Source organism: Copadichromis virginalis, linkage group LG12 (genome assembly GCF_057382275.1).
Source record: "Copadichromis virginalis isolate Kocher_CV1m ecotype Utaka linkage group LG12, C_Virginalis_male_GT1.1, whole genome shotgun sequence".
In the NCBI taxonomy this organism is placed as follows: Eukaryota; Metazoa; Chordata; class Actinopteri; order Cichliformes; family Cichlidae; genus Copadichromis; species Copadichromis virginalis.
Window position 1 is genome coordinate 35,698,676 of NC_140629.1, and position 22,886 is coordinate 35,721,561.

A 22,886-nucleotide genomic window follows, 5' to 3' on the forward strand; every position below is an offset into this window, starting at 1 on the left:
AGGAAATTAACAAGCCACAACTGTTCCTCATTTGTTTAATCTTTCCTCTTTTTTTTCCAAAGCAAAAACTTCAGCTTGTCTCTGGTTATTTTTTCTTTTTCTTATACAAATTGAAAACAAATCAAACAAAACGTCTTGTAGAAACATTTAAAAATGACTGACAGCGAAAAACCCCCCGAAAAAACAACAACAAAAAGAAATGAAACAAATAAGGAAGGAAGTTCTGTACAGATAAAAAAAAAAAAAAAAAAAAAAAGAAGAAGAAAAAATAAAAAGGGGGGTGTTAAGTAAAAGGGATTCCTCTGTGCTGCTTACCACACTCAGAAGTGAAATATAACACTAAACAAGCTTCCTGTGTGATCACACAGAGCAGGCAGAGGAGTGCATTAATGTTGCTGCAGACTAACAAAAGGCTAAACACACGTACTATTAAGGTAAATGAACTTCATTAATGTGTCACTGGGTTTCTTGACCTTTGGGTCAAATGTCAAGTTAATGGATATCAGAAAACAATTTTCCCTCCTTAATCCTGAATTGAAAGCAGTGATTCTTGCACAGCAGCAGAGAAATGTGAAGAGAAATCGAGAGAAATCGGAGCCTTTATCGGCTCTGGTTGTGTTTCTGAGTTCAGCTTATTTACAAACCAAGTGGGAAAAAAAAAACACATATACAGAACATTTCACCGAGTCTGGTCTCCTGAAATGTCCACATGATTTCAAATATAAGACATAATTATCTGACAAATCCAGAACCATTTTTGGTGGAGTTCAGAAAAATAAAACCCTGCAGCTACTCTGGACATGCAAGTTAAGAGATTTTTTATCTGTGATTAGCCTCTATCCATTTCCATCATTCTGAGCCCGCAAACTGGTCACTTTTAGACTGAAGTGGGCCAGCAATGTTGCTCGCCTGGACAGAGGAAAAATTTGTCACTTCAAAATTTGGACAGATCACACATGACAGAAAACAAAACAAACTAAACAAACAAAAAAAGCAGAACTTGTATGACAGCATCATTATTACAGTTTTCTACATGAAAACATTCTTCTGTGGTCACAATTTGAAGATTCGAGAGAAGCTTTTTCGCTGTTGCCATCTTGGTGTTTTGAAACTGGGTATGACGAGCAAAAACCAAACAACTGTGAAATCATAAGCTAAACTTACAAAATAATCTTGATGTTGACGAAGACCTGAAATGATTGACTGAGACCTTTAACTCACCAGCAAAGTTTTTACAGAGGTCAAGTATAAGGGAAGCTTTCCCAAAGGACTAGAACTCTTTATCGCCCTCTGGTGGCCAATATTAGACTGCAGCTTTAACGGCATACATCTTTTATACGGTCTGTGGGTTAGATTTGGAGATAATACCAAAAATACTTGTTACCACATGTGCGTCAAGACTTTTGCAACTATGACATATTTCTTGCACATCCCATCACTTTGCATTTTTTCACCGCTGTCAGTAAGTCTGTCTGACGCCACAGTTAAAGTGTAAAAGTGCCCTACGAATGACAGAGTGCCATTACTGTAAGAGACTGGTAAGTCAGCCATGTTACCCATGTCTGAAAGGCCTACTGTTGGGTTAATTTAATATTGTGCATTATGATTCATGCAGCCACCGTATAACACCGTGCAATGACTAAGGCCGGCCTGAAAACAGAACCATTTTCTCAACACTCTAAAACGTGTCTTGTGTTGAGAAAACAGTTAAAAAATAATGAAGAAATTTTGATTCCATAAGCTGATTCTTTCTCTCAACCTGTAACACTCGGCACTAACAGTTTACAAACAATGTCTAGCACCAAGAGCTTGTACCGATGTACAACTATTGCACATCTACCAGGGATTCCTGCAATGCCCTAAACCATCTGGTGTCTCGTTCATTTTTTAAGAACTTTATTTTGTCTGAATTTGTGTTTACGATGATTTTAGTGCAGCCAGAGATTCTGAGATGTGATACTGGTTTAGCCTAATGATCAGTCGTAGCGTCAGACGTTGTTTCCCAGTTGCACCAGATCCTATTCTCTGTAGGGCGATGACTTTTTTAAAATCACCTTCATCTAGATGCGCCAGCCCATCTCTGCAGAAGTGAAGGATTATCCTTTTACAAACAAAATCTATTTTAAATAGCTAAGAATGGAGCTACACTGTGGAGAGATTACAGAATGTAAAAGCTCATTCAGTCGAGGGAGGACCAAGGAATGGCGAATGCACCAATCGAAGGTGCAGACTCACAGATAGCCCTAGTTTAGTGCTTACATAAATTTCTGCTTAATGTTTGTGCACAAATTCTTTTTTCAATTTTCCAATTTTATTTCACAGACAACAATCCTGCATTTCAGTCATGGCCTTGCATTTTACCACCCTTTTCGCATTTTGGTATGAGAACTGCTGATTTTAAAGATAACGGTACACTCGGGAATACCAACCTGTAAAAACCCAGCTGATCCGTAGTCTGGATGCCCTTCATTTCCTTCACCTGGCAGATGCAGGTGAGAGACTATTTCTCACTAAATTGGCATCACTTTGGTGCAAGCATATTGCTCCTATAAATCTGTTCTAATTTACATTTCTCTTTACATTTTACCTCTGATCTCTCTCCAAGACCTCTGAGAATGATTCCATACAGCTGCTGATGCTGCACCTGACGACCGTTTCTATCACCATCTCCCTTGAGTTACCTTTTCTAGGTTCATGATTAGGAGGGCAAGAGGTGCATAGGTCAAAAAGATCACATTTAGAAGGAATAAAGACAGGAGAGGAGAATTGAAACTGAAAACCAGAAAGAAAAAAAAAACTGTCTGGTGAACGACAGCACTGAAAAGTCCCAGCGCTCAAAAAGCTGAGGACCGGCTGATGTTAAAGTTCTCAGAAGACACCCAGGTCGTGTTTTTCAGGTCTGAGCCAGAGCAGCGTTTCAAGTTGAAGAAAGCAGTCAAAGTTTACCGGAGCTGAGCCGAGGCAAACCGAACTGTTTTAAGTCCGTGTGTGTTTGTGTCAGTTTCTGTCTGCGTAGCAGCGCGTGCTATTTGTTGCGCAGCAACTCCAGCTGATCCTGGTACTCAGTGAACAGTCTCTGGAACCGAAGGTTTTCACCGATGACGGGTAAGACCTCCCGCAGCAGCTCACGCTTACGTAGACCCTAAAAACACACAAGTCAAACAGTGAACGTGTGAAGACGAAGCGACTCATCTTTTCCTCTTTGTGTGCAAAAAGAAGCAAAAATATGGAAGAAATCAGAACTGTCATCTTGCAGAAGTGACATTGTTTACAGCGTGCGCGCAGTCGTTACAAAGTGTTCTTTAGTTCAGATAATTTTGGTTTATATCATCCAAGCATACTTACCAGTAATGTGTATCAGAGATTCTGGGAAATGAGTAAATGATCAAAACAAAGTAGCAATCTCAAATACTAAAATAAAATAAAAAATACGAGCGGCTGCCAGTGTTACCCCTCAGCCTCCGAGCAGACACACCTATGGTATCAATTTCAAAATTCTACATAATATTAATGAGGCAGTCCATCAAAAAAGTTCAAAAGACACCAACAGCACAGACACAGTGAAGCAATACAGTCTAATGAGAGACAGCAGATGCTGATCAGCTCCAGCTTCCACTGTCTGAACATCTGCTGATCACCTCACTACCGTATTTGTAGTATTTTCACTATTTTCAGTTTGACTCCACTAATACCAATCAAATCTCTGAAATTGTTTCTCACAACCAAAGATAAAATATTAGGCTGTCAGAAACAGATCCTGGTGCAGTTTATAAGTGCAAACTTTCAACTAATCTGACATTTAGCCCACGTCCAAACTGCACCTCGGCTAACTTGTCTCAAACATCTAAATAAACCCTTTAAAGACAAAGCTGTTCTGTGCTTCACTTACTATTTAGTAAAAGCTGTGTTTCATGTCACATTTTGTAGTGACTATACTAATAAAAGCTGTTAATATTCAGTGGACTTTGGATCATGTTAAAAGTCAAGTCATGCGCGGCTCAGCTGGCTGGAGTGTTCACACACATCTTCAACCTTTCCCTCTCTCTGTCTGTAGTCCCAGCCTGCTTCAAAATGGCCACCATCGTCCCTGTACCCAAATCCTCCACCATCTCCTCATTGAACGACTGGCGACCTGTAGCCCTGACCCCCATCGTAAGCAAATGCTTCGAGAAGCTGGTCAGGGACTTCATCTGCTCTGCACTACCCGACTCACTGGACCCTCTACAGTTCGCGTACCGCCACAACAGGTCCACTGATGATGCCATAGCCCTGACACTACACACTGCCCTGTCACACCTGGAGAAGAGAGACACGTATGTGAGGATGCTGTTTGTAGATTACAGCTCAGCATTCAATACCATCGTTCCCTCGAAGCTGGACAGGAAACTGCAGGATCTAGGACTGAGCAGCTCCCTCTGCAGCTGGATCCTTAGCTTCCTGTCTGACAGACGCCAAGTGGTCAGACTGGGCAGCATCACCTCATCCCCCGTCACACTGAACACTGGTGCTCCACAGGGGTGTGTACTGAGCCCTCTCCTGTACTCACTCTACACCTACGACTGCACAGCCACTAACAGCTCCAACATCATTGTGAAGTTTGCGGACGACACTACAGTGGTGGGTCTTATCACCAACAGTGATGAGACGGCTTACAGGGAGGAGGTCAGCGCCCTGACCCACTGGTGTCAAGACAACCATCTCACCCTCAACGTCGCAAAGACAAAGGAGTTGATAGTGGACTTCCGGAGGTGCAGAGAAGTACACACCCCCATCACCATCAACGGCGCTGCTGTGGAGAGAGTGAGCAGCTTCCGGTTCCTTGGTGTACATCTGGCTGAGGATCTTACGTGGTCAGTACACACAAACAAAACAGTGAAGAAGGCGCAGCAGCGCCTCTTCTTTCTCAGGAGACTGAAAAGATTCGGCATGAGCCCCCGCATCCTCAGGACCTTCTATCACTGTGCCATTGAGAGCATCCTCACTGGATGCATCACCACCTGGTATGGCAACAGCACCGCCTACAACTGCAAAGCTCTCCAGCGAGTAGTGCGGTGCTCTGAACGGATAATTGGAGGTGAGCTTCCCTCCCTCCAAGACATCTACAGGAAGCGCTGCCTGAGGAAAGCGGGGAGGATCATCAAGGACTCCAGTCACCCCAGCCATAAACTGTTCAGACTACTTCCATCAGGAAGGAGGTTCTGCAGCATCCGGTCCCGTACCAGCAGACTGAGAGACAGCTTTTTCCACCAGGCCATCAGACTGCTGAACACTTCATAGACACCTCAGCTTCACTGCTGGAACTTTAACATTATGCACTCCATACTGTACAGTAACGCCACTGTTTTGCACATGTCTCAACTCTGTATATTTTATACATTTTATTTATTGTTTACTCTATTTAATTTGTAAAATATGTACACACACACACACACACACAGAAAAATATTTAGTATACACATCCAGAAATGCATACACTATTATATATTGTACATATATTTATTAGTTTCAGATGTAGCCATTCTTGTATTTTGCTTGTTTACATTATTGTATTTTGCACAACTCTGTTGCTTGTGAAGCTCGCACACAAGAATTTCACTCACATTTACTGTACCAATGTACCTGCACATGTGATGTGACAATAAAAGTGATTTGATTTGATTTGATTTGAAAAGACAAAATCAAGAGGAAGAGACTGATTTTTGTTGTCGTACCAGTGTGGTGGGCTCCCAGGATGTAGCCGCTGATTTGTGGACAGGACCCAGGAGCTCCTTGCAGAGTTCTCTGAGGCGATACTCTGAGCCTGGAAGGAAAAACAGAAAAATATATGAAATATAAGAGTTGTTTATATAAGGCTTGTGTACTACATATGACACTGTGCAAGCTTGCTTTTCTACAGTTGCCGCCTGTTCAATCAGACAATTGAGTCCAAATTTTCTGAAAGCACCTAGGTTGTTTTAGTTTCCACCATTTCTCATTTTCTATCAGAACACATCTGCAATACTCAAAACTGATGTTTGTCCCTTCAGCTGAAAGTTTGGTACCTTCATTGACGAGGAAACGGGCATAGATGAGCAGCCAGTAGCGATACTCCTGTGCTGACTGCAGAGTCAAAGCAGACGCCAGCTGATTCTCCAGGAAGGCCAGCGTCATGCTCTGCTGCAGGTGGTGAGGGGTGGAGGAGAGGCGGGAAGCCAGCCGACCGGCACTGCGGGGAGCACCGAGACTTTTTTATTGACTTTCTTTATTACATTTTATATTACTGAAGATGAGAAGTGCAGATTAATATTAAAGACATACTTGAGGTTGCGTCCCTGCATGACAGCCAGAGGCCCAGAGGACACCGGTGTATCGTGGCTAGGCAGGCAGCTCCTGAAGTCAGCACACTGAACCAGAGAGTCACTTTTATCTGCTATCAGAGTCCTGAGAGAGATGGTTTAATCACAGCTGTCAAATCCATTGGTTCATTATTCATCTGTGAGTACAGTGAGTACTTCCATAGTGTTTCTCACCATGTCTCCAGAGAGGAGCTGAAGCAGTACGACTTCCCGTTGGACAGTCCAATGACTGGAACTCCCTGCTGAGTCAGCAGAGACTGGGACACTGTAGTGTCAGCACCTGAAGACACAAACAAAGTAGTTTTCATGGAGAATAACACGGCTCGATTCACTTATTAATAATCACCTGAGTCATTATATAATCAAATCAAATCTGGCCTGGAGAGTGCAGTGAAGCAAGTTGGACATAACCACACGTTCCCTCTGTTAGCCGGCGCTACAAACCCTAAAAACCCCAGTGAGAGATAACAGGTGGGTCTGCCTCTGTCCCACAGCTTCATGGTGGTCATGGGCTAATACTTTCAGCTTTTGGTGAAACGCTACTGATTTTATATTCTCAGTGTAAAATGGCCTACTAATGAACTCATTTTTAAATACTTTTGTTCCACTAGCTGCAAGGCCAGCAGTGTAAAACAGAATTGGCAGCAGATTAGAATCAAGCATAATATTTGTTTTCCTCATAACCAACTGGGTGCATGCAAATTTCGTCAGTAAGGCACAGCTCAACAGACTGCACATTTAAAATAAATATCAATGAAAGTATACATTCTAAACAAAACTCTGAATATGACTTCTCTGGAGCAGGTTATGTGTTCAGCATTAGTCAGTTTAGCGTTAGATAAGCAGCTTTAACTCTAAATATACCCATTAACACATTAGTCTCGCTACACAGTGCACCTCACTACATCTCTCTGCTGTTTTATCGGTCAAGCTTGTTTTGATGTGAGTAGATATCAGCTGTGGCGATGACTCACCAGACAAAACAGTCAGCAGAGACTCGTTCTTGACCAGAGCCTTCTGTTTCTGAACATCCCTGCAGAAACAAAAAATGAATTATTACAAAGAGCAAAGATTTTAGAATAAAGACAAATATTCATTAAATACTACCAGTGTAAATTAATGCAGTTTCTAAATGCGTAGGCATCTCTGTAAAACTAGTTTTACCTCAGAGATCAAAGATAAAAAAATGCAACAAAAGCTCCCAAGCAATTCAAATCAAACAGAGCAGCTGAACACTGACCACACGGACAAAGTCGCTCCAGCGGTCAGAACCATGACGTAGTGGGCAGAGCAGTGTAAGGCAGACGCAGGCGTGCCTAGCTGAATGGCAGGAAGGAGTCGCCGCCCACAGGAAGAGAAGACTGACAACATCCTGTCCTCACAGGCGACTGCAAGGATGTCACTGAGGGAGTGGAGGAGAATTAGGAAGACCAGATTTTGTGCTGTTAATTCATTTTTTTTTTTTTACATTTTCTGTCTTTGGTAGACCTGCTGATGTTTTCATTTCATAACAGTGTGGCCTAAATTAAAATCAGTAGCACTGTGTGGGAATATCCTCCACTTTTCAGTGATACCTCGAAGACTTTCCCTCCTCCAACTGGGAGTTTAGAGGATGACTGCACACATAAAAAATATTCTGCATGTAATTTCGGCAATGAATCTGCGTTACTTTACTTAAATGTCTATTTTAGCTTTAGTCCCTGACCTTTTAAGTTCTGAAGCTACTAGTTTTTTTTCCAAGTCACATCAAAAAGTGAAAGTAAATCAATTCAAGTATAAACAGAGATTCTGTCTGTATGAAAAATCAGCAGCGCCTCCTACCTGCTGCCTGCAGCAACGACCACAGAGCTGGGCAGGAGCGTGTTCCAGTCTCGTCCGTCTCTGGAGCATCGCAGCTGGCTGAGCTTCGAACCTGCAACCATGGACACCTCATTCTCCACCTCCAGGAACACTGAGGGCTCCATGCTCACCTGAATTGAATTTGAATTTAATCTTTATTTTGAACATGTTAAAAAAGTACAACAACATAGAAATCAAAAGAGAAACAAAGGAAAACAAGCGACCACAAATACAAAAACAAAAAAACAACAACAACAACTTTCATGTTCAAAAACGAGCAGGAAGAAGCATAAGCTGCACAACAAACACTCTCGATAATGTATGGAGCATCGCCTTCATCAATTACAAATCCACCAAAGCTGATGTTTCAAGACAAGGGAGAAGACGACACTGCTCAAACAGAAAAGGGAGAATTTCTAACTGAAGAAACTGAAACGATAAGTGTCCAAGGAGGAAGCCAGAGAAGGCTTTCTAAAGTGCTGATGGCTATTTATTAATAGATATAAACAAAACAAACAAACAGGCTTGAACTAAAATAAGAATTTCTACCTCTGAGACGTGGGCTTAAGAAAAAAAAGCTACAAAATGAGTAGCCACACAGTGGAAACACTAAAAAGAAGAAAAAGACAAAAAAAAAAAGCAGGCAGAGAACAACGACGACCTTAGCTAGAAGAACAAGAGAACAAACTTAGCAAAGAAATAAAAAGAAAGACCCAAAGCCAAACCGTAGAGCTTGTGAGAGATCAGATGGGGGATGCAAACAGATATAATTCGAGGTGAAAAACTGTCAATTAAGGTGGTTATAAAAGTACAATACATCTTCCAGCTGGATAAACACACTAAACACTTAAAGTCCAAACCAAAGAGATGACAGACGGTGTGTTACCTGCAGACTGAAGGCCTTCTGTGTACTTGGTGTTGGTAGTTTGAGAACAGCGACAGGAGCTGGAGGAGCTACAACCCTGCTGGGCTCCTGTTCCGCGGGAGGAGTTATCTGTTATGACGAGATAAGTAGAAAAGCACACTTGGTTAACCTATTTTAGCTGCACCCAAAGAGCTTAAAATAACAGATTTTCAGGCTTCAGATCATCCACATGTCCCTCTACCTGAGTGAAAGGCTGGGCCATGGAAGCAGCCATCTTGTCTTTCCTGGGCCGTCCCTTCTTCCTCTTCTCCAGCACCTCTCTTCCATCCAGCAGCAGCTCTGGTTTCCTCTTGCCAAATGTCAGGTTCTTGTTGATGGCAGCCATCTTATCCTCGCTGTCACTGCTGGTCTCTTCTTTGGTTTTTGCCTCCTTCTGGGCGGTGACACCGTCTTTCGGCCTGTTGCTAGAACAGGACATCAGATATGTCTCTGTGTTCTGTTTTTGTGTTTGATGTTCTTCACTTGCACAGTTACTCACCTGTCTAACGGTGTGAGTCCAGCTGTGGACGAAATGGCGGCTGTCACGCCTGGTGTGGCCTTTGACCTCTCTGTAAACCTGGAGTCCAAAGCTTTCATTGGCTCAATCTTGGAGGCAGAGGTGAGCAGCAGACTGGATTTGACACTAGGACGAAGATAATGAGAAAGACAAGTGAAGGCGGGAATGAGAAAACCAAGCGCCATGTAAACGACTGGGAAGAGGAAGTGGGAGGTTTGGGAATTTAAAGTATGAAAAAGACAACACAGAGAGGGTAAAACAGAAAACAACAGCAAAAATTCCCTATCTGTGATCTCCATACCCATCATTGTTGTCCTCCATTGGCTTAGCAGTGTTGTTGGGAGGAGGTGAGGTAAGCATGGGGTCGTGTGTGGGCTTAAGCCCCATAGAAGAGGCCTGTCCTGGGCTGGAGTCGGAGCTGAGCTGGGGGGTGAGCTGGCTGGACATGGATGAGCCCGAGGGCAGGATGGGAACACTGTTGAACAAAGCCGGAGAGAAATCCCTGCAGAGAGAAAAGGGCCTGTGATCTTCTACTCTTCATCTGGTTAACATTATTATTACTTTTATACAACAATAACTAACTTTAACCATCACTTTTTCTACATTGCATTAGCTCTGTGGACCAGAATCATCTTCAGTTTGCACCACGTGGCTTCTATGTTGTTAAAACACGCAACAATAGCCCCCTGTTTCAACTGTTAATTAAATCTAGATCCGGTTCAGACTGAGAGGAGTCTTTGAACTTGTGTGGACTCAAAACCAAAGATTTGACACTTCAAGCTCTTCTCTTATTGTGTTGCTGTAGCTTTGATGGCACAGAAGAAACCTGTAATCAGTCCAGCCGCCATCTTTGGAGTCCAAACATGATCTACCAGCTATTTTTGTGAGATCAGCCATCTTGTTCACCGGAGTGTGTTTCATGCCTTCCTACCCCGTGTCCAGCTGAGCAATGCAGAGCGGTGTGATTCTTCTTCTGCCATCTGCTGTTCTCGTCTCCACCTGCTTCTTCAAAAGATTCTGCCAGATGAGAGAATAAAGCATCCAAGAAATTTACGCTGCACAGATATAAAAAGGATGTTTTGACAGCTTTGGAAAATTAAAAGTTTAAAACATTAATATATATATATAAAAAACATAAGTATTAGTATATTTTAAACTGTGTTGGACTTTGATTTCTAATGTATTTTGTCTCTACTCTAACAGTTTTCCAAAAACCCAATGAAAATATAATTATCAGGTTTCTGATATGCTTCCAGGAAGCACCTCCCAGAACTATGTAAGCATTTTTTCCCCCCTTAATTTCATTTATTATAGATGGCTGCTCCATCTACCTTCCTGATGTCCTCCAGAGACTCCCCGTTCATCACACTGTTGAGTTTGGGTGCTGAGGATTCAGGTGCAGCAGCACCTGGTCCTGAGTTGGCCTGGGCAGAGTTCTGCCGCTCCTGTTGGTATTTGAGAATCTCGGGGTTCTCGATGATGGTGGTGGAGAGCTGAGCCTCGGTGCTGGTTATAGCCAGACTCTTACCGTAGATGTTCTGATGGATACTGTTCTATTTGTCACAAGAAGAAAAAGAAAAGTTTTCTAGGAGGGAAGAAACCTTATTTAAGCAAGAACCACCAACAAAATTTAAAAAATCTGTTAAACTGCTTAGCAATAAAAACCTGGAATATAAAGATGTCAACCAATAATTATACATAAAGCAGAGTCTGGGCCTCATGTGGTGCATTTTTCATTCACTGATTACTTTTCTCTACTTCTAAGAATGAAAAACAAGATGAGAAGGGACAACTTTGTTATGTGGTTTAAATAAAACTTTGTATTTGTTAGCTGGTTTAGAGTTTATTATTAGCTAAATAAATAAAAGATCAGGAGAAGACTTTGACTTTAAATATATCAGCAGTACATATTTTCAGCTCTACGTTTTCATTGCTGCACTCTACTAGAGTAGATCTGTATGAGGCACAGTTCAAATAATCTTTATTTATCTTACTGGGCTCCTAAATTACTCCCCACAAGTAAAGAAAGACAGTACATAAGGCAAGCTGCTCAGATGGTCAACACTCCTGGGCACTTACTCAGGCTCCAAAAAAATGTTTAAATTGGACCTCGTTTTTTCCAGCTCCATATATTTATTGTTATAGTCTACTGGAATAGCTTTGCATAGTCTGCACTTAAAATAAACCTTACTAATCTTACACAGGGCCTTGGTCTCTATCCCTCAGTTCATCTTCTGTTTGAAACAAGCCGTCTTAGCTCCTTATTCTCTAAACCTACTTTCTCCTGATTGGCTGCAACTCACAACCAAAATTAAACAGTAAGTGGGGCAGATTTCTCCACACACCGGCAGAGCCATGTGCCTGAGATGACCACATTTGGGATATCCCCCATATGTCATAAAACACAGCCAAGAGCGGAAAACACCATCTGAAACCAAGCATTCAAAGCTTGAGACTTGACCTACATGATATCCTTGTACACAAGCTGACCTCATTATTTGAAACTCTAGCTATGTTTAACATGAGCATCTACCATTGTAGTAGAATATATATGACACAGGTCTTAAGTGTACACAGGACTAGTTGTAAACATACAGTCACAATTTCAGTGATGCCTTGATGCTTCTTACCTTCTCCTCTTCATTCAGCGGGTCTCCCAGTTCATCCAGGGAGAAGTCCAAATAGGCGACTGTGCCATCCATCGAACAAACCAACATCCCCAGACCCGTCAATGTCCTGATACACACATACATATCAAACTCAGACATTTATCACCACCAGTAATGTTTAATAAGCCTACACAAAACACCTGTATGCAAACAGAGAAGGGTGCAGGTAAAAAAGCATCCACACACTGAGACATTAAAAATGATATCTGAAGTCAGATATCTGATGTCAGGGCGGTGGACTTAGAATAAGAGAGACTGCAGAATGTGACAGCCCACAATGTCTTCACTCACCAGGAAATGTCCATAATGGATTTATCGAAAAGATCATGGATGACCACAAGAGGGCGCTTCAGTGAGGTGAGCTGGAGCAGAGAGAGCGAGAGAGACTTTATTTTTTTATATCCTCCCAAACAGCTACTAAAACTGGGTTTGGCGATTCCTGGTGAGAAACCACTGAACTGGAAAAACTGCCCTCACTTGGTTATTAATGTACATGTCATCACATCAATAAGCCAGGAAAACTGCAGCTTGACTAAGGAATGAGAGTACTAACTTTTATGTTTTACTATCATTATTTTAAACTTTAAAACTGTGGGTTTTTTACTGACCCAGACGGAGAGCGATCGGTCTTTGCTGCCAACAGCGCAGCAGCAGTACGGACAGCTGGGCTTCGGAGAGCTGCCGTTCTTCTGCTTCTTCTTGAAAATCTTTGGGTTGAATTTCTGTAGGAACAGAAACCAGACGCATCAATAAGTAGCTTTTCTTTTGTTTAAATATAGATTTACTGGCTGAACATGTTGCTAGCACATCCTCACCACCACAGTGACAGCTTTACGGTGGCCCACAAAGTCCATATTAGTCTTCCAGCCATCTCTCTCCACAATCTGAGCGGTGGGGCCGGAGTTGTTCATTGCATGAGCCGACACAAGATACTGACCGTCTGGAGACCAGGACAGACGCAGGACGTGGGTCGTCCCACCGCACTGAGAGTGAGACAGAAAGAGAAAAATCCCTTAAACTGTGATGACAAAATAAAATCAAAACCTAAATCAATTAGTGGAAACACACAATGTATTCAGTGGGTTCCAATCAAAGCGAGAGTGAGTGTTTCTGTACCTCACTGAAAGGTTTGGTGATGTTTGCATCCATCTGCCAGTCCACCGTCCGCCACACTTTCAGACTGTGGTCGTCAGCCTGGGAGGCGATGTATTTCCCCACTGGATCCCATGTGAGGCCTTTCACCAGGCCAGTGTGTCCTCGCAGAGTAGTGATCATCTCTGAATAGATCATTAAGACAGTTGCAGAGTGTGCAGAAAGTGTTTTTTCCCTCTCAGTTAAAAACAAAAGACTTTTGTAAATATGAGCATTTTCTATTTTCCAGAGGCTGAGCTGTGGTTAAACTTTACCTGGAAATTTGCGAGCGTTCCAGATCACAATGGTGTTATCCACACTGCAGGAGGCCAGCCACACGTCACGAGGAGACCACGCCACGTCCATCACATCTGCAAACACAGCACAATGATAACAAATGATGACAATGGTGTGACACTTTTCTTTTTTTGACATTAATATGTCAAAGGGGATTTAAAGAAAGAAATTTACCAAGTAATGTACTGAATGTTGAAGGGGAAAAAAATCTGGCTATTATCTGAAATATTTTTCCACTTTATTTTTGTTTTTATGATTTATTCATCGTCTTGTTTCAGGAAATTCTTTTGTTTTTAAACATTTAACCACACAGCTGTTAGACCTCGAGAACACACACAATGAACAGAGGCTCTTTAACTAGCCAGGTTGGTGGATGTGTGCAGATGTTCAGTATCTGTGAACATCTGCAACTTCTCTGTGCATTTTCTGAGTCTATTACCTCCAGTGTGGTTCCTCAGGATTGTGACACACCTCCACTGCTCCACATTGGCCAACTTGCTGCTTGACCCAAACACCGTGCTGGGACCGATGAACCTACAGGGAAAAGAAACACACAGACAGACAAAATTAAAAAGCAGCAAATGTGAATGCTGACATAATTATCAACAATGGAGATTCACCAGAAAACATCAGTGAGAGGAAGTTAGCTTGAACTAGCAGGAAAGGGATAGCATGCATCCAGTCAGTTCATACACAGAGAAAGAACTGGGACATACTTTAAAGCAGCAAAGAATAATAAATATAGACTTTGTTACAAAAAATACTTGTGTAATAATCATATTTTATGGCTTTTGGCAACAAGAGCACTTCGTGTGAGTAACATATACCAGCAACTGAACGAGGTATCAACCTACTGCAAGTTCTGGTTATTCTGGTTGTCCAGCTTGGAAGCAAATTTCCAGAGAAGAGCTACCAGCTGCAGTATAGGATGTCGAAGTCTGTCCAAAAACCCCCTCTGGCAGTCTTAGTTACACTCTGGTGTTATTTTTATTCATGCAGCAAAATAAATAAATAAAAGCTAAAATTAGGTCCAAAATATATTTAGATATATTTATGTGACCGTTCTGCCGTCGGTGGCCCACCCAAGTAAAGTATATGTGTAGGAAACAGTGTGTCAAGATCCAAAAGTGGCCAGTGGCATGCCTCTCCTGGAGCTGTGGAATACACCGATTATAGCTGTATACCATCCATCAGCAGCAGCACATCATCCAACAGTAGCTGACAGCTGTAGAATCTGCATATGCCCCAACTCCAGCAGTAGCATACCACTGGCAATTTTTGGATCATGGTGCTGCAGAATTATTAAGGTTACAAAAATAGTAGATTTTTGGTTTTTTGGCTTAATTAAACAGCCCTAGTTTACAACAGTGACTCATATGATTGACCATTGAACAGCATGCTGGTGTTACTAGAACAAAAAAATAGAATAGGATAAATAAATAATATTGATGCAAGTTTATTAAAGTGTAGATCGTTGTAATATAATGCACTGTGGAAAGCCGTAAAATTGCCGCCTATCACACACACACAATCTAGTGTGCGTTCACGCTGACACAAAAAGTTTCCCATTCTGCTTTCAGCTCAGTCACCATGGAAACGTCCTTGTTTGGCTGTCTTTCCAGACGTTTCTTGACAGATAGTGAATGCTGTTTATCATATTGAGCGAGTGACTGTGTGTATACATACGCAGCTCTCTTCCACACCATGACCAGCTTGTCGTCTCCTCCAGAGGCCAGATACAGCCCATTGTTGGACCAGCGCACACAGTTCACACAGGCTGCAGAGACACACACAAACACTTCTGCTCACTGAGGCTATAAATACAGTTTGTATGGATTAGTGCTGAGGAGGCTGGTAGGGTGGACAATAACAGCACCTGCAGATCAAGATGCTCTCATTATTAAATATGGCTGCTTGTTATTAGGTCACTGAACACAGCAGCAATTTATGTCAGTGGCAGTTCATGGAAGGCGAAGTGATTTTAATTTCCTGCCGCTGTTATCTCCATCCATCCAAGGTCAACGTTTCCGAACGTTTTAGTCAGATGGGTTTATAGTTATAGATTTCCTTTCTTTCTTTTTTCATAGTGTAAAAGGTCTACTTATTTTTTTAAATGGTTACTTTTCCTTAGTTCTTTTTTATTCAAATCACATTCTGAATACATCTTGAACTCTTTCAGACTTATCTTATAGTATTTAACTAACATTTTTACTCACTGACCCCCTTGTTGTGTTATATTCAGCTTTATACGTCGGATTTGTTGTATCTGATTTACATTTTTACTTAATGAGCATTTTTATTTTTTTACTCTATTTCATCAATTTAAATGACCTCTTGTCAAGGAAATGATAACAGCTGTGCATGTTGGTATTGCAGTACAGTCTACATGCATCAGATGTTTATTTGTGCAGCTTTCAATAACTGTTAAAAAACTAATTAATTAAAGAAAATTACATATACACACAGTGTGGAGCTATCGTTAGAGACCATAAGTAACCCTTAAGTTTAATTAAGGGGAAAAAATGACCTAGAGAACAAGCACACTCATTAACCAACCATATATACAGACTTTGATTACCTAAGTGATTGTCCATCTGGCAAAGCATTTTAGAAATATTCTCGTTCTTCTCATCCTCCTCTCTGAGGACCGGCGCCATGTTCCAGATCATCACCTTCCCCGAATCCTCCCCTGGAAACAATCCAAGTATTTTAAACATGAAACACCTTCACAAGGAGCAACAGGGAGAATTTTTCTAAGCTGGAAAGTAAACCTGAACCCAGCTGTAACTTTCCATCAGTTAGAATACTAAGCTGTTGCTTAAAAATTATCCTAAAGGGAGAAACTTTCATTTTAGCAGTTGTTGGTTTTACCTTGGCCACCAGTTGCAAATTTTGTTCCATCAGGGTGGATGTCAACTGAAAATATGGGTTTACCTGAGAAACACAAAAATCAACATTTAATATCAGTCATCTCAATTTTAATAGATCTAAAGAACACAAAAACTGCAGACTGATATTGTACACAGATAACCTAGAGATACTGAGAAAACTGGAGGAAATAAAGGAGTAACTAAAAGGAAAGACACCAGAGTGCATCTGGAAAGTTTACAAAACCTTTTAAGTTTTCCGCATTTTGCTGATCCAAACTCATAATTTTTACACCAATCCATACAGCACACACATGTCCCACAGTCACAAGCCAAAACAGGTTTTCTAGTGTGTTAAATGACAGCACTGACATTTTCCATTGACAAGGGTATTCAGAGCGTTTGCTCAGTACATGGCTAAAGCACATCTGATAACAACGACTTCCTGGAAATACTTTCTTGGCGATATGCTTTGGGTTGACATCTGAAGCTTAACACTGCTACACTCTCTCCTAAATTGTCTCACTAATATGCCCACAGCATGATGCTGCACCACACCATGTTGTAGTGATGGCACTAATGAGATGACTTCTGATTACCTTTAAAAACTAATGGCGTCTATGGTTGCTGGTTAATTGACACTTCACCCCAGAGGCCTGATTAGTACCCTGCAAGCTCTACAAAGGAAATCTAGATCCTAATTGATTGTGACAGCTGGGCTCTTGAATATCTGGTCTGACAAAGGCCTTTCATCCTCAGTTACTCAGTTTGGTTGGGTAGGCAGCTCTAAGAAGACTGCTGATCACGGCAAACTTCTTATATTTTAAGTTATGGAGGCTAGGGCTGGGCCATATCATACCGTTCACGGTAATACCGGTATAATGCTTGGCAACGATAAGAAAATGAAATATCGCGATAGAGTATGGGTAAAACGTAGGGCTGGGCCATATTATACCGTTCACGGTAATACCGGTATAATGTTAGGCAACGATAGGAAAATGAAATATCGCGATAGAATATGAGTAAAACGCGCATGCGCAGTGCCTTTGTTTTCATACGCACATGGCCGATTGTTGAGTGAAACAGATGAACCAGAATTGGTTTGTAAAAAAGGTGCAACTTCAGTGATGTGGAACTGGTTTGGTGTTTGTCCGTCAGATACACGACAAAGCACATTTTTTTGCAGAACATGCAAGCGGCCGTCGTTATCATTGTCAGACTAAGATGCTCTTAAATCTGGGAGTAATCTGGGTCCTAAACGCCGTATGCTTCAGGTCAAACGAACACTGCAGCATCACTGAGAGTTAAAAACTGTCTAAATTCTTTCATCTTTAATAAAACGATCAGCATTGCTGCTTTACCAGGTGTAACTATGAAGTTTGACTTCCAGGCATCCATGAAAACAAAATTTATTACATTTAACGGAGTTAGAAGTTAGCAGGAAGCTAGCGGAAGTTAGCTCGCTAGTTTCGCTAGTTACCCAAGCATGATATAGCATGTTCTGACTGAGAGATTTCTGAAAAAATTCAAACGTACAGCTCTGCTATCACTTCCAACATAAATGAAGACAGGAAACTAAACAGCAGTGACGTTTGTAGGGTTACTGAAGTTGGGCTAGCTGGTACATAATGATGTGCTACGTGATCGCTAGCGACACAGCTATGTTAGCATAACATAAACAGTGAAGCTGGAGGACGAACACTAACACTTTTCCACTTATAAAAGTTAACGCTAAAGTTCCTGATAGTTAGAGACAAATGCAATCGCATGGCAGGATGCTGTAAACGGAGCAAACTTCAGTCAGGAGAACAACTGAGATAATCCATCCACAATACAAGGTTAGTCATTAATATACTGCAACAACATGGGAATAAAGCAGCTGCCAGAGAATTCAACATTAATGAATCAATGGTACAGAAGTGGAGGAAGCAAGAAGAATGAGTTTAATAAAGTTTGATTTATCTGACTGCTTTGTTTCGCTTAATGTGCCTTATAATCCCGTGCACCTTATGGTCCGAAAAATACGTACTGCACACTGCAGTTTAATGTTGCAAAGCACCTCTTTTTTACTTCAGTGGATATTATACATGGTTATGCTCAGGATATGTCAGCCCATTTCTACTGGAAATGCCTTTTGGTTAAACTTTCAGCAAGGAATTTGCATTTGCACTGTTAAATTTTTATAAAGCTTTAATGTACATAAAAACCAGCTTCTTGTTTAAGTGAAAATAAATGGAAGGTTGTCTTTTTGCGCTAGTAATGTTGTGGAGTTGTATTTTGTCTCGCATCAATTATATCGTCAGTTATATCGTTATCGCAAATTTTAAAATATATATCGTGATAAATATTTTTGGCCATATCGCCCTGCTCTAGTAAAACGTGCATTCACAGTGCCTTTGTTTTCATATGCACATGGTGGAAAAAGCATGGCGGCGACGGAGAATGAGAAGGGCAAAAGCGGATCATTGAATGAAAAAGATGAACCAGTATTGGTTTGTAAAAATGCTGCAACTTCAGTGGTGTGGAACTGGTTTAGCTTTCGTCCGTCAGATACAAAACAAAGCACTATTTTTGGTAGAGCATGCTAGCAGGCCGTCGTTATTACTGTGTTTTTTGGAAAAATCTACAGTGCCCCTTATAATCCCGTGTGCCTTATGTATGAATTCTGGTTGTGTTTACTGACCTCGAAATGATTGTATGTGGTACACGGCGCTCGAAAATCTGTCAAATGTTTTAGTACAACTTTGCTAAGCTACGAAGCCGCACCGCTTGATGGATTGTCAGAGCATTACGGCTATCGTAGGCAGGAGCCTCGTGGAGTGATACATACTGTGCTTCAACATAATATTACCGTATTGTGTGTGTATAACCTCTTTTTAAGTTTTGTAGATATTCTACATGGTTATGTTGAGGATATGTCGGCCAATTTCCACTGGAAATGCCTTTTGGTTAAACTGTCAGCAAGGAATTTGCATTTGCACTGTTAAATTTTTATATAATTTTAATGCACATAAAAAACAGCTGCTTGTTTAAGTGAAAATACATTGATGGTTTTTTGCATCATTGAATCTTATTTTGCTTTGTTGCTGCAAAGTATTGTGCACAGATCCGCCTGAAATGCAAAAAAGCATGTAAATGAAAACTTTCCAAGCACACTGCATGTTGGACACATTTCAACATAACACAGGAACATGGCATTGACCTCAGCTGTTTGTTTTTTACCAGGCTTTGTTTAGTCTGCCTTATGGAAAGTTACTCAACTGTTCTGTGATTTTCCACAAGTATGTTAGTACATGCCCACACCCGAGACTGTATTTCAGTGTCTTGTCAGGTTTACAATCGACATGCACTCGAGGATTTTCCTGAAAGGAAACCTTTCTGGTAAATCCTCCAAAATCTCTTTGGTAGTATAACCTAATTCCCTAACTCTTCCTTTAAGCCATGGAGATACATTACTAGGGATGGGTACCGGTATCCGGTGCCACGATGGCACCGGTTCTGACATAACCAGACCGAAAAGCAGCGCACATTTCGGTGCTTTATTTTCCTGAGCTGTGATACACTTTAGATTCTAGCCAATCATTTTACGTTTCTGAGGATAGTAGGCGGGGCCAGGTACGTACGTTCTTTTAGAGCAGAGCTACAGATTAAAAATGACCAAGGCGAAGCGGTCAAAAGTCTGGCTGTACTTCACAGCAAAATATGCAAACTCAGCAGCCTGCAACAAGTGCTTTAAGCTGATACTGTGATACTGTGCAAAGGAGGTAACACCTCGAATCTGATGAAACACCTGGCGACGCATAGCGTTTTTTTTAAAAGCCGAGAAATGCGCCGTATTTGATAGCTTGCTGTGAGACCTCCCACCGAGCACATCTACTGCGGGTGTGGTGCCTGTTATCGGACCCGGAGTTAGCAACATCCCCCAAAAACACGAAGAGGAGAGTCCTGGCCCCTAGCCCTGCCAGTGTAGCAGAAATGATGACGGATGATGATGGCAGCAGCAGCCGTTCTTCTCTGCGTGAGTAGCTTAATGTTGTTCGTGTGTAATTTACGTTGAGTAGGCTAACCACGTTATTACATTAATGCAGGTAAGGTGAACTAGCAAACATCATCATAGCTACATGCAGCTGTCTTCTTGTTTGATGGCAGATACTCCCTTCACCCTGGCCAAAAAGGCTAAAATGACCAAAGAAAAAGTGGAAAACAGTTAAACATGAGAGGTTTTTGGACAAAGTTTATGTTTTTTTTTAAGCACTGCTTCCAGCCAAGAGTGATACCATATATGCCCCATAGCTGCAGAAAAGGCTAACATTGTTATCTTTTTACAAAAAAACAGCTGAACATGAGAGGTTTTTGGACCAATTTTGTGTTCTCCATTCTTTAAGCACCGGTTTAAGCACCGGCACCGTTTCAAAAGTACCGGTTTGGCACCGGTACCGGATAAAACCTAAACGATACCCATCCCTATACATTACACAGTATTTCAAAAACATCATCATTAGCTGGTTTCTATGTAATTTATACTTTTTTATTTTTAGCTAAAAAAATAATGTGACTTGCTGTGAAGTTATGCACACACTGTTTCTTTAGGATCAGTTGAATGAAATGAGCAATTAAATACAAGAGACAAATATGGCAGTATCTTCCTATATTTCAAAGTGAAATCCAAATTACATTAAAGTAAGCAGCAGGGTCATTGCTGTTCCTCGAAGTTCGAGTCAATAGAGGCTCTTGGGGATAATTTTTTTTCTTTAGATAATTATCTTGTTAATTCAGATATGGTCAAGCCAATGCATTGAGCTTCTTCGAAGAACTAATAGTGAGGCTTCAGAACAGAACCAGTGTGTGGCATATCCATCCTTCTGTGTACAGTCTATGCAATACACCCTTACTTAACACTCGGTGCCTTTTTTGCCTAAGAAACCACAATTTGAAATAAGGTTATAATTGCTAGAATATATTTGAAAAAAGCTACTGTACAATAAAAAACTGTGACTTATTACAAGCTTCTCATTACTTAAAGTGATATTTATAAAAGATACAGTACTGTGTACTACGTGACTAAAGCTGAAGTTCATACCTAACCGTGCACTCTGTATGCACCCCTGAGTACGTGCTTTATTTTAGCAACAGTGCAAAAATGTATGTCTAAAGATTACAAAGAAACTCCCGTTGAGTGCTGAATTAAAAAACAAACAAACAAACAAAAAAACAAAGTATTATTTCCTCAGTTTTCTTTGTAAACATATCAGCAGCTGGAATCCATCTGCTAATATAATTATACATTTAATACATTTGGTTTCATTCTATATTGATGCTGTTGTGCAATTTTGTTGGAGTCTTCCAAATGTCAAATATTTCACGGGCAAAATGTGCTCTACTAACAACAGTCGTTAGCTGCACCCTAAATTCAGGCCATTTCCCTGGCGGTTAACTTTCCAAACTGACAGCTTAAAAATTATCCCAGCAGACACTTGTTTATTTTTTAAGCTTTCTGTGAAGCCGTCACACAAATAAAATGTTAAAAATCCCACGGGATGTGAGTAAATCTGACCCCAAAAAGTCACTGCGAGGCAGTAACTTCGACACGGGTCATCTGCCAGGTAAGTTAGCTAACGTCAGGACACCAGAACTAGCCGGGGGGGCTAACTAGCTAGCTAGCTAAGGTTAGCAAACAAATATACTTTGAGCACAGAGACACTGACAACGGCACAAACACCAAATGCAAGTGCCCAAACGTTGGCTTAGATTTAGCATGTGAGTGACTTTTAAGTGACTAACAAGTCAAACAAGTGTGCACCAGCACCATAACCATCATCATCATCATGCGTCCTTATCAAGTCGCCCCCCTCCGACAACAAAAGCCCAACTTGATCCAACAGATTCCTGCACAAGCTTACCGTTGTGGCTCACCCAGCTCGGCTTCAGCAGCTTCATTTTCACCCCGGGTATTTTATTTTAAATCCCTTCGAAACAAAAATCCATCCAGCGCTCACTTTCGGTTCATGGGAAAACTAACGAAAAGCTCCCTCCTATTGTCTCAAACTCCGTCCGACACTTTGTTGATTGCGCGATTCAACTCCCATCTCGCAGCATCCCCGAGTCCCCGAGTCGACCAACGGACAGCAACAGACAGGCGGCCCCGGATGACAAACGGGCGAACACCAGGCAGCTCAGGAAGTGTTTCCGTAAGTTTTGACCGCGGACAGGAAGAGGGTGCAGGCAACATATCATAATACACCCACGGGGAGAGTTAAAATAGAAGACAACTACCAAAAGATAATTATTTGTGATTTTTTACTTATTAATTTTTTCGAGTGCAAATAC

At 41.4% G+C, this 22,886-nt stretch overlaps 1 protein-coding gene across 1 annotated transcript; it reads right to left on the reverse strand.

Moving 5' to 3' along the window:
* Nucleotides 1-6: 6 nt before the first annotated feature.
* On the reverse strand, nucleotides 7-22,717 carry hira (histone cell cycle regulator a). Its single transcript, XM_085476307.1, has 25 exons — nucleotides 22,460-22,717; nucleotides 16,564-16,626; nucleotides 16,271-16,381; nucleotides 15,379-15,469; nucleotides 14,132-14,226; nucleotides 13,671-13,766; nucleotides 13,381-13,541; nucleotides 13,080-13,247; nucleotides 12,873-12,986; nucleotides 12,556-12,626; nucleotides 12,226-12,331; nucleotides 10,927-11,148; nucleotides 10,527-10,612; nucleotides 9,897-10,097; nucleotides 9,578-9,721; nucleotides 9,281-9,503; nucleotides 9,061-9,168; nucleotides 8,157-8,305; nucleotides 7,576-7,737; nucleotides 7,310-7,368; nucleotides 6,510-6,615; nucleotides 6,298-6,420; nucleotides 6,042-6,205; nucleotides 5,712-5,800; nucleotides 7-3,142 (listed from the first exon to the last, which is right to left on the reverse strand). Exons 1-25 carry the CDS (start codon nucleotides 22,494-22,496, stop codon nucleotides 3,026-3,028), a joined length of 3,066 nt encoding a protein of 1,021 aa, XP_085332433.1. The 5' UTR covers nucleotides 22,497-22,717; the 3' UTR covers nucleotides 7-3,025.
* Between the last annotated feature and the right edge of the window lie 169 nt (nucleotides 22,718-22,886).

Excerpts from the sequence above, each read along its gene's own strand:
- hira (XM_085476307.1), bottom strand. The coding sequence starts at position 22,496 with ATGAAGCTGCTGAAGCCGAGCTGGGTGAGCCACAACG. Across the intron at positions 12,332-12,555 it reads TCCATTATGGACATTTCCTG|GACATTGACGGGTCTGGGGA; the intron begins GTGAGTGAAGAC and ends TGTGTGTATCAG. Across the intron at positions 6,206-6,297 it reads ATGCAGGGACGCAACCTCAA|TGCCGGTCGGCTGGCTTCCC; the intron begins GTATGTCTTTAA and ends TGCTCCCCGCAG.